Genomic DNA, 15,717 nt, shown 5'->3' with positions numbered 1-15,717 from the left:
ACAATTAAATTGAGTTCATGTTTTTAAACCAGAGGCCATGAAATTCACAATTTCGAAAGAGGCACACTAATGCTCATCATAACTTAACATTTAGTTTGCTTATTTATTACCCAGAAGCAGATGAGAGGATTATCAAAGAATTAATGCATTTTCACTATGTAATCATTAGAGCCCTGCCCTAACACCAGAACCCCTGACCTAGGGACCATGAAATTCACAATTTTGGAAGAGGCACCCTTACTCATCAAAACTATACTCTTAGTTCATCGGCTTATTACCCAGGAGAAAAGGAGAAAATTTTCAAAGAATTATTGCATTTTTACTATGTAATCATTAGAGCCCCATCCTAACACCAGAACCCTGACCCAGGGACCATGAAATTCAAAATTTTGGAGTGGCACCTTTCATCATTATAACTATACATTTAATTTGTTTCCTTAATATCCAGGAGCAGAGAAGAAGCTTTTTAAAGAAATAATGCATTATCACTATATATTCAACAGGGTCCTACCCTAGCACCAGAATCCCTGACCCTGGGGCCATGAATTTCACAACTTAGGTAGAGGGTTCAATGCTTATTACAATCATGCCAAAAGTTTGCCTGCTTGATGTTCAGGAGTTAAGAAGGAGATCTTTAAAGATTGCATTAATTTGATGGTTTTAGCCCCACCCCTCAGGCCCCAGGGGGGAAGGGGTAATGATTTTAAAAATTTTTACTCCCTTTCACCCATAGATGTTATTTGCCAAATTTGGTTGAAATTGGTTCAGTGGCTCTAGAGAAGAAGCTGAAAATGTTCCAATGTTAACACACGATGGACGACACACACCAACGAACGAAAACAGATAGCAATAGGTCACCTGAGGAAACTCAGGTGACCTAAAAATTCTTTTCCTGTATACATGCATTAAATGTAAAATTTGATCTCAATGTAAGTCGACCAACTCTAATCCAGGGTGTATAATATGAAAAATAAATTGAATCCACACAAATTAGACATGTTTGCAAATTAATGGTTCTATCGTGGTTCATGAGAGGGTTTTTGAAAATTTTTCTTACCGGTATATACCAGCAGTCAAATGTAGAACTTTTATCCCCTTTTGTGGTTCTGCCCAAGAATAAATCTGAATCTACCTTATGTCAGAAGGCTTTCACTTAAGTTACATCTTTTTTGATCCAGTTGTTCTTAAAATTTTTAAAGATTTCTTCCAATACATTCCAATGTTAAATTTTAATCTCCTATTGTGTCCCCATCCTACCCCTGGAGGCCATGCTTTAAAAAATTCAGAATCTAAATTATATCAGGAAGCTTTCACATACATGCCATCTTTTCAGATCCAGTTGTTCTTGAAAAGATCTGTAAGGATTTTTTCCTATATATTCCAGTGTAAATAACTTTGATACCCTATTGTTGCCCCATCTACCCAGGGTTTGACATTAACTTTTACGAGTACTAGACCAGTCAGGCTACTTCCCATAATTTTTACTAGCCCTGGCCATAAAATCACTAGCTCTGACAAACTTGAAAATTTTCTTTTTAAACCTACCATTATAATGAAAAAAAAGTTTTGAAACCATACTATCTCTTGCACATGTTGAGATATACATTTTGACAGACTGTTCCATAGGTTGCAGCCCATTGAGTTGGGTTAAGCGGAACATGCCAATATTATAAGCTTTAAAGAACATTCAAGGAACTTAAATGAAATTATTTTCATTAATATAAATAAATAAATAAATTAAAGAATATATTAATCAATAACTATTCATATCAATTGATACTGAACGAAGCTGATTTTGATCGTGACTTGTCTATTACAGCTGAGCTAAAAATAGCAATTGTGTCATGCGGGGAAGTTTTCCTTTTCAGAATGATGGCTGTGTTTACAATCAGAAAATTATTTCATCCACACGACCAGTCGGTATAGTTCACAAACATTTGACACAACCAGACCACTCATTTACTAGACTGGGTTGGTCTGACGTGCCCAAGTGTCAAACCCTGCTACCCCTGGAGGCCATGATAAACAATTTAGAATCTACACTATGTCAGGAAGCTTACATATTAGTTTCATATTTTCTGGTCAAGAGTTTCTTGAGAAGATTTTTAAAGTTTTTTCCTACATATGATAAAATAAAATTTGATTAACTATTGTGGCCCACTCTACTCCCAGGGGCCATAATTTGAACAATTTAGTATCTACACTATGTCTGGAAGCTTTCACATAAATTTAATCTTTTCTGGTCCAGTGGTTCTTGAGAAGATCTTTTAAGTTTTTTTCCTATATATATTCCAATGTACAATACAACTTTGATTCACAAATTGTGGTCCCTACCAACCCCTTTGGGCAAAGATTTGAATAATTTAGAATCCATTACCTCAGAAAGATTTAAGTTTCATCTTTTCTGACCCAGTGGTTCTTCAGAAGAATTTTTAATGATTCCATCCTATTTTTGCCTTTTCTTGACTATCTCCCCTTGAAAGAGAGCTTGGTCCTTCATTCGAACAATTTAAAATCCCCTTTATCAAAGGATGCTTTGTGTAAATTTTGGTTAAATTTGGCCCAGTGGTCTCAAGAAGTAAAAAATTTGAAAATGTTTAAAGACAGATGCTGTGTGGTGTTGGCTTTCAGCTCAGGTGAGCTTAAAAGATGAATATCTGTGTACATAAAAATTGTGCAAAAGTAAAAACTGCAATCTGACAGATTTCTGCACAAGCATGACAAAAAGATTTGGAGGGGGAGGGGGAGTTTTAAATAAAGGATAAAATTGAGTACTATACTGTATATGAAATTTAGTGGTAAAATACCACAATCTATTCAATCCTTCAATGATTCATTAAGATCTCTGAACAAAAGTCCTCTGAGAAATAATGATAAAAAGAGAAAGAGATGAGATATATGTGTTTTTTTATGCTTCTACTAATTACAACTCTCTTATTCATGGAATTGATAGAAACTTGCAGAAAATAGGAGTCTCATTTGGGCAATAAGCTATCATCCTCAGTAATGGCTAGTAAATGATTTAGCAGGGTAGATGTTCTATAAGAGGCCTGATTGATGCTGGTCGCCATTTTGCAGTGATAATTGGATAATAATATTATGATATCATTAAAGTTGATCCTACCCACAAAAACATCTCATTAGCTCAAAGGTAAATGAAATGAGTACATGGCTGTTGAAATCTTTCTTGAACATTCTTTTTGATTAATATTGAATCACTTATTGATTTGCAAAATTCAGTATATATCATAAAATTTATTAGAATTATCTCTCTTAATTTGAAATTTTGCAAATGGGTATATTTCTTTTGCTAAATCTTAACTTCTTTTTAAATATATGAATACATTTATAACAAAGTTTTCTGAGATACCCAACTAAAATTTTAACAATTCCTTGTAAAATTTTATGGCAAACTTTCCAGTTGTAGAATGTCCATGGACATGTTTAATTTTTCCATGGAACCCAGGGATTTCAATGGAATTTCCATGTAAAAGCCTGGAAACTTTTAACAATGTCCATGTAACATGGACAGGAACAGGGTGGATTTTCATGTACAGTATAGCGGGTGTGATTGGTCGGCAGGGGATGCTCACTCCTCCATGGCACCTGATCCCACCTCTGATGATTTTGGAGGTCCATGTTTGCTCTGCTCCTGATTTGTATTGTTTTAATAGACTTTGAGCTTGAATACTGTTCATTATCTCCATATTTCATGGACAACAATTGCATCATGGAAAATGGCTGGAAAATGACTGGAAAGTTGGATTTAAGATTTTTCAATACTCTTAGAAATTTTACAGGCCAGAAAAAGGATGGACAAATGTTCTTTGGGGATAATTTTATCCACTTTGATGTAGTTGTAAAAAATTTTAAAGTCAAACAATGGATTTTCATGATTTTTTTTTTTTAATTCGTAACTTCTTTCATTTTCATAATGAAGGACCATACAGATGTAGAATGTTAAAACACTAAATGCATACAGAATACACATATTGCTTTCATACATAGGCACATTTAAGCAAGATAAGTTATATTGTGATTTAGATGTATATCAAATTTGAATCATGATATCCTAAAATTTCTTCATTATTTTCAAGATAGCACATTGGCACTATTTGTCCAATTTAATAGTACATGTATATTTTATAATTGTATACCAGTGTATCTTTCTTCTACCGACTTCTTAAAATATTATAGATTTAAAAATAAACACATTAATTAGCACCACTTTTGATGCAGCTTACACAAGATGTGATTAATCCTTTCGCAGATACTGCCTGTTCCTGTTATGCAACTCTGTCACAAAAGTTCCTGGTATACAGAGATTTAACAGTGTTTGTATTTTTTTTGGTCGCTTTCAGGATGAATTCTTGCCTTGAAGGAGAATATATATCATCTGAAAACTTGTTCACAGTTACAGTCCCTGAAACGTTCTACTTTCCCATTTTTCCGTTCGCTCACCGTTCGTTCACCGTTCGTTCGGCGTGCGTTCACCGTTCGTTCACCGTGCGTTCACCGTTCGCTCTCCGTTCACAGTTTTGCGTTCACCGTTCACCGTGCGCTCGCGTTCACCGTTCACAAAGCGTTCACCGTTCGCTCTTCGTTCCGTTCACTTTGCGTTCACCTTGCGTTCAGCGTTCACCTATCGTTCAGTTCTGATTGTCATTCGGAACTCCGAAGTGAAAGGACTTATCTTTTTGTAGGTAAGGAGTTACAGGTTTTTTTTAAATTTAATAACTAACATATCGTGTTTGAAGAATCATTATTTCATGGGGGAAAATATCTACGATATATATATTTATTATTCTAACTTAGCTGTTAGCTTATTTATTAAATTACTCTGGAAAATGAATGTTGTTATAAGCACATTCTGTACCTATGTAGACCGATGTTGATATATTAAATTTAACTGAGGGCAATGAGCAAATACTTCAAGCACTGCAACAATTTGTTGTTTTGTTAAATTAAATGTTTGTGATATAATTATCCAAGTAAAATAACCAAAATTACGAAAATATTTATTTCTAACACGTTTTTTTTTTTCAATTACTATAAAAAATATGATAGAACTAGTTCTGAGAGTTATACATAGTACTGCGGATATCCTGTTAATTTACTATCTTTGGAGCGAATGAAATTGATAGTGTGGTTAAAGGAAATATTTATTTAAAATGTAATGCACTACAGAATTTTCTCTACTATAATATGTTAAGTTTATAGTTATAGAGAAAAAAATTCTTTCTTCACCGTAACTTTATATGTTTGCCATTCGATATGATTAATACCCCCCCCCCCCCTTCCCCCTAAATCGGTTACTTAGACAGTACTGTATTTCCAGAATATTTTAATTAACATTTAAAAAAAAAGTTAAGGTCTTTTTTAGAACAAAAATTTTAGTCTCAAAACAAACATGCATCTAAAAAAGTCACAAAACTATAGTAGTTCAAAATGTACACGTGTCGGCGGTGGTATTTGAAATTGGCAGAGAGTATGTTTCAAATTCAAGTGTTAATGCCCAATGTATTTTATTCATTAATTATTTAAATGTTGGAATCAAATCTAGAAATGATAAAAATAAATGATATAACTTGTTGGAAATACTCGCACTTCGCCTTCAATGTGACGAAACTTTCACACCTGCACAGTGTCGAATGATTTTGATTGACAGGACAAGCACGTGGAGTTCGTGTGAACTTGAAGCAGGTGAATAAAAACGAGTATGACTGTCAAACAAATGGGTATGATTTGTTGATTTAAAAAAAGTTACTTTCACTGTCTGATATATTTAGAAAAAAAAATTCAGAGTTTTTGTTTGATATAGGTACAAGCATTTAGTGAAGCCTGAAAGGAGGGGGGGGGCTAAAACGGAATCTCTCTCTCTCTCTCTCTCTCTCTCTCTCATTTGTCTGTTTAATAAACACTATAACATCATATTATTTAAATATCAAGTTCTGAAAATTGAATTTATAACAAATGATATGAATATGCATCTTTGTATTATCTTGTCCGAGTATAATCACGGCCATCTACAGATACATGTAGAAGTCTGCTCAACAAATCATCATGAAAAATAGAAATGACACAATATATTATTGTATAAAACATTTAAAATACGAGCATATAAATGCAAAACGTCCACTTACCTTTGTAATTAATTTTTTTTTTCATTACTTTACACGAAATCGCCTTGACAAGGAGATATATGAATGGATGTTACAACCGCTTTAATTCATTCTGTAAGTCAGAAGTTTTCTCTGATTTGTTATCAAATAAGAATAAACATTTTTATTTTCCAAATTAAAAAAAAACATCTTTTATACTTCAGCGTTCGACAACATGTTTTAATGCGATAAAAATCGTGTGATTAAAAACTTAATGTGCATGTCTTTCTTAGGACAATTTTGGAGAATTTATTTTATTGACTTATTCATTCATTCCTTTATTGGTTTACTTATTTATTATTTACTTATTTATTTATTTATTTATTTATTTATTTATTTTTGACACCTAAGATTATAATACAATAAAATAGTTTCAATGCAAGGAAAAGATCAGAGGCATTCCGAATATATCGTTCATCTTGCGTTCACCGTTCGTTCACCGTTCACTTTGCGTTCGCGTTTGCGCTCCGTTCGCGTTCTGCGTTCGCTCACCGTTCAGCGTTCACACATCGTTCACCAAGTTGCGTTCAGCGTTCACACATCGTTCACTCACCGTTCGCTCTGCGTTCGTTCAGCGTTCGTTCACCGTTCGTTCACCGTTCGTTCAGCGTTCGCTCACCGTTCAAGTGGGAAAGTAGAACGTTTCAGGGACTGTATAATGGACATGGGAGACAAAATTTTTTTTTTTTTTTTGAAGCAGAGATGAAAACTCTGATAATGACGATGACAGAGTCCTTGTATTTCATTTGTGCTGGGGATGATTAGGAGCTTGATATCATATTAAAAATCCAAATAAAGAAGACAATAATGAAGATTTTCAGCCTTTCTCCAGCATGTAAATGTGGTAATAAATTTTCAACTTATTACACCGGTTTTGAATAAATTTCTTCAAAAAATTCAAATTTGACTAGCTCAGGTTGTTGCTTTTTCATACCTTATTTACCTGTGAATTAACTTAATCTCACCTCTGTACCATATTTTATATATTTTATTAAGTTATAACATTTTAATACAACACATACAATTTATTTAAATTTCCTCATGGAATTCATTGTCCTAGTATTATTTATACTAGGGAAAATCATTGGTGAAAGGATTAATGCAGTGATGGTTATCAGTACATAGCCTAAGTTTTGTAGTACTTTCAGTACTTTGATTCTATCTTATTACCTTACATCTGTATTTATTATATTTTTGTTCAAATATTTCCTATACAAAATTAATAAGGAGGTAAAATAACTTTTTATAGTCTGAAAAATTCTATTTAAAGCAAAGCTATATCCCAGTATAGTTTAATTATGTCAATTTTTTCTTTATTAAGATATGACAAATAAACATGCTATTTTTCTAAACAGCCCCTACTATGGAATAGTTTTTGTGCTTTTGTTCAAGGTGAAATAGTATCAAACTATTCTCCAGCAGCATTCCATTTTCCTTGCATTTCATCTTGGAACTCTTCTGGTTTTATCTTGATTGTGACGTGACACAATTAAAGTCTGCTTCGGTATAATAAAACACTTATTTACTGGATAATGAAGACAATGGCAAGTTTATTCTCCCCCTCAATGGCAAAAAGTTGCTGTCTTAGGGGACAATGAACTTGCTATTGTCCTCATATCTAGTAAATAGGTATAAACTATCCACCCCTCGGAAAATATTCATTCAATTTTTGCCACCAATTTTGATTTTCTGCAATATTATTGGTTGGCAACTTCTCGAACACTGAAAAGTTCCACAAAGCTATATCATGGGTTATAAAATGTGCTATCCAACTCTCAAAAATTATAATATACTTCTCAGTATAAGAAAATGGTTATCCACTGCTGTGAGTGGGATAGTTCTTTCATCAAAACCCTGACAGAAACTATTCCCCTTGGGCAAGCCCTCGAGGAATAGTTCCTGTTAAGGGTTTGATTAAAGAGCTATCCCACTCATAGCTAGTGGATATGTGTATAATATGCTTTCTTCATAAGATAATTTTTGTCAAAGAGAGCTTTTTTAAATTAATTTCAAACAATTTCCTTTCATTGGGTAACTTTATCCAAAACTCAACAGCTATCATAAAGGCACATACACACCATATAAGCAGAATTTTTAGCAAGGATTCAATTTTGGCATTATTAGAGAGAGTATCTAGATTGCAATAATTGCATACTGCTAACAATTCTTTCCTCATCAGCATCAATTTGAAAGCTTATCAATAAAAATTAATCCTCAAATTTTGTTTTATTCTAAAAATGCACTGAAAATTATTATCATATGCTCTGAATTTCACTAAATTGACTAAAAGAACACAATTTTGGAACCAGATCAATACCAAAGAGTAAGAAATCAGTATTTGATGTGTAAAATCTAGACTATCCAGTCTACGCCCCCATAATCATACCTGTTTTATTCCAAATTACCAGGGGATGATATATCAACTGACTGCATTTACTTCTGAACTTTGCCAAACCATTAATGACATCATATCTTTAGCTTTTATTAAGCAATTAACACATTTTCTGGATCATCATAGGGTAGGATAACTTTAGATAAAAGCAAAAAAATTCTGTTGATAATAATGGTAAATGTCAAATTTATGATGTAAAACACTTTTTCATAATTCTTTAACTTGTGTGATATTGTACCAGTAATTTAATTTTCGGAGACAGACACCTGAACTTATGGTTTAATTGACTTAGTCCAAGGTTTCTAGACAGTACAACTGTTACAAAAGTCAAAGATGCCACTTTCAGATCAATTTAAAAATTTCAAGCATTCCACATAAATATAATCGGACATTATTATCTGACAACTTGTCTTATAACAAAATAAGTCCAAATAAAGCCTCAAAGATACAAATTACTGAAATGAGGAAAAAAGGTGATTAGATTTGTTTTGTAGGTCTGTCAATGAGGATGTTACTTATTTCTGTTATACCAGAAAATATTCCCTGCAGGAGGTGCAAGAGTTTCAGCATCAGGCTTATGTACTGTATAAATATTACCAATGATTTCAAGTTTGTGCAGTTTATGCAAACTACAAAAAATAAAATTCCTTTTCTAATCTTTGGTAATGCCAGTATCAAGAGGCAATGGGCCACAATGCTTACCAGAGTCAGCATGGCCCTGCTGTTCTTTATCAGCAAATTTTTTACCCTATATATTCCCATAAAAAACTTTATTGCTTTTTGTTGCCTATCCTCACAATGTCAAGGCTTTGTGATGTCGGAACTCCACACAAACCGTTGACACAAGTTGTTATTTAAAAGTTGGGTTTGTAGTTACACATGACGTAATAGGTAATTATAAACTAACCAATGAGAATGTATTTTTCAAATCTGTCGTTTATAAATGGCCCAACTCCTGCATGTATGTTTTGTTACTGTTTATAAGGATGACGATCTTCAAAAAATTAATCACCCATGTTTCATTTAACGTACTAACTAGTCACAATCCTACAATATTGACACTTTCCATTTTAAAGACGAGTCATATTTGTTAACAAAACTAACCTAAAATGAAAGAAAAAGTGAGCAAGCTCACATACCCCACGCTCCCCCAAAACTCCACAATGCAACACGTAATGAATGGCACAGTGCATTTTAAATACACAGTATAATTCAAAAACGGGCATTACTTGCAAAAAATGTAGTCATATGAATTTGTTTATATACTGTACTTATGAAATTATTTAAGGCAAAGCACCAGTTTGAGGGGGGGGGAGGGTTGGGGGGGGGGGAGGGGGGGTTGAGAACTATCCAAGATTTAGTGTGTGTGTTAAATCATTAATATTTTGATCTCAAAATCAACAGGGGTCTTTTAAGGTCATAAAATATTTCACATAAAATTTCATTACAAAAGCTGATTCGAGTGGATTTCCTTATTACCTAGCTGGAAAGTTTCTTCAATAATAGGCAAAACTCTTAAGGCAAAAATAATGGAATCAGAATTTCCTGGTAATATGCACATCTACACATTGTGTACTAAATATCTGCAAAGTTTGACCAAATTCTGTGCAGCGGTTTAGGAGGAGTTGCGCTACAAAAAAAACGACTGACGGACTGACTGACGGGTCAAAAACATTATAACTCACGCAACTTGTTGCATGGAGATAATAATAAAAGCTGTTTTCTGATTGGTTCCAGTTCTAGACCAGGAACAAATGAAATAGTAGCTTTCTAGCCCAACTTTTAAATAACGACTTATGTCAAGGGTTTGTGTGGAATTCCAAAATCACAAAACCTTGACATTGTGAGGATGTTTGTTGCCCCACCCTACCCTTGGGGGTCATGAATTGAACAAATTTGAACCAATGGTTTTTAGTACTATATTGTAAAATATTTTAAGGAAAGAATAAACATAAGGTCTAAAAAAATGTTTGGTTATCTGGTACTGTAAAATGCTAATAAAAATTAGGGTCACTGGGTAGGATTTTATCATTATTATTATTTTTTTTTTTTTACATGAATTTGAAGTACAAAACTGTTTGACCATTTGTGAAACTCACTTTTTTTACTTCCTGAAAATTTCCCCCCATATACTCAACAGCTCTCTAAGTGGTAAGGAACTTAAGACATATAAAACGTAATGTTCAAAGGAAATTATGAACATGAAATTTCCAGATTGTACATCAGGAAAAAGCATTAATAATTAAGGTCACAAAAATTTAGGTTTAGTCAGGTAACTGTTTTAAAATAACAGTGTATGCAAACTACAAAAAATAAAATTCCATTTCTAATCTTTGGTATTGCCAGTATCAAGAAAACAAGATTTTTAAAGTTATTTTCTTTTTCTCAAACAATTTTTTTTATGTAATAGTTTACAAAAGCCTCTTGGTACGGATGTGTGGATATAACCAAAAAAAAAAAATTACAATGACTTTTTAGTGTTCCATCTGAAGCAGCTTATGCACCTGATGAGAATTATCCATCTGCACTGCAAAAGTTACATAATTACAGTAACATAAATTATATAATACATAAAGAATGCTTCTTATGTCTAAAGATAAATAAATAAAGATTACACATCCTAATCGACAAATTTTATCTATACATAAAGCAAAGCCTGTAGTTACTTTGGAATGGACTTGCTCCAAAAACTTTAACCTGGTCACTCATCCAACTAAACAGGAGATATTTACATTTCATGCTAGTTTGGTCAAGATAGGTCATACAGGTACCTGGAACTTGGGAATTGCTCAAAAAACTTTAACCTTAAGTCACTTGTACAGAAAATATATGTCAGATGCAGCATCTGAAGGAAGACTGGTAGTGTGCATCAATCCATGTATAGATACATCATCCATGCAAGTTTGGACCAGAGAGTTTATGGTTATTCGGAATGAACCTGCTCCTAAAACTTAATTTTGGGACACTGATGGGGTATAGCATAAGCTCACCTCAACTTCTTTGGAGTGACCTATAAATGACTTTCTTAAATAATCATAAATATTTATGCTTTCTCACTGATTGGTTCAATACTCCCTTTTCTGACGTGTACCTCAGAGTGAGTTCACCTCACAATGAAGTTTCAGGAGGTTTATTTGGGTTTTTCCGAAACCATAGATTTGCTTACATTTTTTCAATCAATCAAATTGCACATTTGAGTATTTATTGTTTTATGATATTTTTTTCCACTTTTAAACAGTTATTAAACCACTGAAATAGAATTTTAATGTGTTGTTACAATATACAATATATATTATGAGTGTTTATATTTGTTGGGGACAAGAACGAAAGTGTCAAAACATGACTATATGGACCTGTTCAGTTATTGGTTAACTTCAGCCTTTGGCCTCGGTCATCCAATACCTGACCAAATCTGGATAGTCAGGAGTAAACCTCATCATAAGTCAATAACTGTATATCATAGATTTACCTTGTGGTCCCCAGTCTCTGATACAAGAACCTCTAGGCTGCCAGAGATCACAATGTACCAGTTTGTCCCAATATCCCCTTGGCGGAACACTACAAGATAGAAATGAGAAATGTAATTGGAATAACAATTCAATCTGCATATTAAATTTTTACAGAATTTAAATATCCAGGCTGTCTCTTATGGTACTGATGCTCTATACTGGTTCAATCTTAAAACAAACTTAAGAAAAAAAATACATGAATATAATACTTCACTACTTAATTTGTACACGATATTCTGGTAAATTCTTGTAAAAATTAATAGAGTCAGGTCAGTGAGAAGCAGTTATACTTTGTCATTATGTCATCATTATATTATATACAGAATAATGCACTTCATATAAAACTAGAAATATGTCCATAAGACATGAATGCCCCGCCGAGGGTATATTAGTAACACAACATTTTAACACAAATTGAGAAAAGTGAGGTCAAGATCAAAGGAAAGGTCAAGGTGAAAAAAATATTGATGCAGTTGAATAGCATCAATCAGTATGTATTAGCATATGAAGTTTGATAAAAATATTAGGAATGGTTTCTTTAAAACTGAACTAAACAATAAATTAAAAAAAGTGAGGTCAAGGTCAAAGGAAAGGTCAAAGTCAAAAAATATTGATGCAGTTGAATAGCTTTCATCAGTATATATCAGCATATGAAGTTTGACACTAATTTAAGAAAAGTGAGGTCAAGGTCAAAGGAAAGGTCAAGGTCAAAAAATGTTGCTGCAGTTGAATAGCTCTCATCAGTATGTATCAGCATATGAAGTTTGATAACACTCTTTTGAATGGTATCTTTAAAACTGAGCTAAAAACTAATTAAAGAAAAGTGAGGTCAAGGTCAAAGGAAAGGTCAAGGACAAAAAATGTTGATGCAGTTGAATAGTTTACATCCGTATGTATCAACATTTGAAGTTTGATTACACTATCTTGAATGGTATCTTTAAAACTGAGCTAAAAACTAATTAAAGAAAAGTGAGGTCAAGGTCAAAGGAAAGGTCAAGGTCAAAAAATCTCATCAATATCTATCAGCATATGAAGTTTGATAAAAATATCTTGGATAGTTTCTTTGAAACTGAGCTTTGAACAGAGCTAAATGCAAAGTGTGACGGAAGGACAGACGGAAGGATGGAAGGACAGAAGGACTTAAGGATGGAAGACGGACATGACAAACACTATATGCCCCGGCCATATTCATGGCGGGGCATAAAAAATATTGTGTAAGTGACATCAAACATTGTAACTTACATGTAACACCTTTGTCCAAGTCTTCATAGTATCCATAGACACAGATCTGCTGTAGAAGGCTCGGGTGAAACTTCTCAAAAGCTTTTAGATTCTTCAAGTGTGAATATATTAGATCTAGTTCTTCTCCTGTTCTGTCACATGGTCTATCAGAAACAGGAAACAATAACCAGCAGTCAGTGGGCCTTCATTTTAAATGATTTAGAGTGTGTGAGACCTTAAATTGGACCCTATTGATAAACAATACTTTATAAAACTAAACAGCTAGTTGGTGTCAAACAAGAAGATACTATAATGTACAGAGGACAGAGTTAACGACAGATGATACAGATTTTTAAAAAAAACAAACTTTTAAACAGCAACTTTAGTCATGTTTATGTAAGTAAAATGAAAAACAGTTTAACAGCATAAATTTTCTAAAAAAAAAAAATTATTCAAAATTTCACAATAATGTATAAAGTGATAAAAAAAATTGTACATATCTATAAGGTGATTGCAGAAAGGTAAAATTTGGAACATCACAGAAAGTTTAAATTTCTTAATATTTTAGAAATTTGGTATTTGTATTATTTACAACCAAAATAGGTCCAAAAATATATATTAAATTCAAAATTTCATTAGTGAAAATTTGGATTCTGTAGCAACAGTGAAGTTATTTTTCCCACTAAAGCCCTCCTTTCCTGTAAAACTGAAGAAGGGACAATTTACAACAGGGTTGAGTATATCCCTTTCCAATCCCCAAAGAAAAAAAAATCTGTAATTTTATTTTCATCCACTGCATTGCTCTTTCCAATTTTTTAGTATATATATCAGATAAATTTGTATGCCAAGCATTTTTCTTTATCAGTAATATTATACTGTAATACATGTACCAGCAAAGTTTTGGATGACATATTACTTCACCCAGCAATCATTGATTGGCTAAATACTGACCAATTTCATTACTCTCGTATTAAATGAAAAATTTATTAGTTGAGTAATTAATGTTCACGCTAGACATGTGGGGATACTGTTACAATGTACACACATTGATTAGCTTAATGTGAACCAGGTATCTAATGGCATTTTGTTATTTTTAAATGACTTATAAATTAACTGCTATAGATGAGCAGCTAATTTTAACTTAATACTACTCCAATGAATGTCATATGGTCACATATGGCACTTAAAAAATACAAACAATCCAGCCCCACCTCTTCTCGAGTGAAATTTAAAACTAACTGAAATAGACAAATTCATAATTCTGCAAAAATCAATATTAAATCCCAAAGTCACCAATTTTTAAATTTTAAATACATGTACTTTGTCTTTTAATACAAAAGTTTATAGTTTCCCAGTCAATTAATGTCGCACATAAATACTTAACTAGATGCTAAATTTCAAAGAAAATAGTATATTATGTAATATTTGTAATTCTTAAGGACTCTCTCTACACTGCACCCTATTTTCAGGGTACTTTTGTGTAATTAGACTGACCTACCATTTGACATACAGGTAGAATAAATTGTAATCTGAACTAAATCATATAATTTGAAATAAATCCAAGTATTCTAAACATTATATTAGACCAAGATAGAGTATTTGAAAACTTTATTTGCATGTATTTTATCCATTTGAGTAAGTGAAGGCAATTTTTCTTCTCTATTACTTCATTGTCTTTGAAGATTTTTCCTGAATAAAAAAGGCACGCTCCCTATATTAAAAATGAGTTAGTTAATTTCAAAATATCCTCCTTTATGCTAAATAATTTTCTCAAAGTCCCAAAACATTTTTCATCAGTGTATAGAGGGTCCTTAAGGTAAAGCACAGATTTAGTAAACAAAAAGTTCAGCATATTACCGACAATTTGACATATAAAGTAATATGAAATACCTATTGTCTAGGCTAGTAGTCATAAAAAAAAATTGTTATACCTTTTGTCTATACTAGACATAAAAAACTCAGCATACCTTTTGTGTAGATAAGTTGTCATAAAAAACTCAGCATACTTTTATCTAGACTAGGAGATGTAAAAAAAAAATCAGCATACCTTTTGTCTAGACTAGCAATCCACTCTGAGACCATCATTTATAGGGCATTCATTGGCTGTTCACTCAAAGAAAAATTCTCCTAAATTCTTGGGGTTTTTTTTATCTTCCTAATCCAAACTGTTGCTTAGAGTCCCATTTCTATTTCATCCCCTGAAAGAATATAGGATATCAATTGTAAGTGCATAATGTTCTGTTATTGTCACTAGGAGAGACATTTCAATGATGAACTAGAAAGATATTTATAAACTACTACATTGTAGTAGGCTTTAAATCTGATCTTGAAAATAACAACTCACACATATTTTACTACCAATAAATTAAACAATACTCCTAACATTTTTCTTTACATGATACCACCATACATATGTACATTTCAGAAATTATTT

At 32.6% G+C, this 15,717-nt stretch overlaps 1 protein-coding gene across 1 annotated transcript in view; it reads right to left on the bottom strand.

Annotated features, from left to right (window-relative positions):
• The window catches only part of LOC133182246 (rap guanine nucleotide exchange factor 4-like), a 65,823-nt gene extending 50,448 nt beyond the window's left edge, over nt 1-15,375 (bottom strand). The window contains exons 1-3 of the mRNA XM_061317010.1: nt 15,331-15,375; nt 13,305-13,447; nt 12,023-12,111 (exon numbers count right to left, since the gene is read on the bottom strand). Coding sequence (XP_061172994.1) covers nt 12,023-12,111; nt 13,305-13,447; nt 15,331-15,368 — 270 coding nt within the window. The 5' untranslated portion in view covers nt 15,369-15,375. The remainder of the gene's footprint in view (nt 1-12,022; nt 12,112-13,304; nt 13,448-15,330) is intronic.
• Nucleotides 15,376-15,717: the final 342 nt, after the last annotated feature.

Source organism: Saccostrea echinata, unplaced genomic scaffold (assembly GCF_033153115.1).
Source record: "Saccostrea echinata isolate AGI-Se365-2 ecotype Australia unplaced genomic scaffold, CSIRO_AGI_Sech_v1 ptg000009l, whole genome shotgun sequence".
Classification (NCBI taxonomy): domain Eukaryota; kingdom Metazoa; phylum Mollusca; class Bivalvia; order Ostreida; family Ostreidae; genus Saccostrea; species Saccostrea echinata.
Note: the sequence above shows the minus strand (reverse complement) of the source record. Positions and strands in the feature narration are given on the sequence as shown.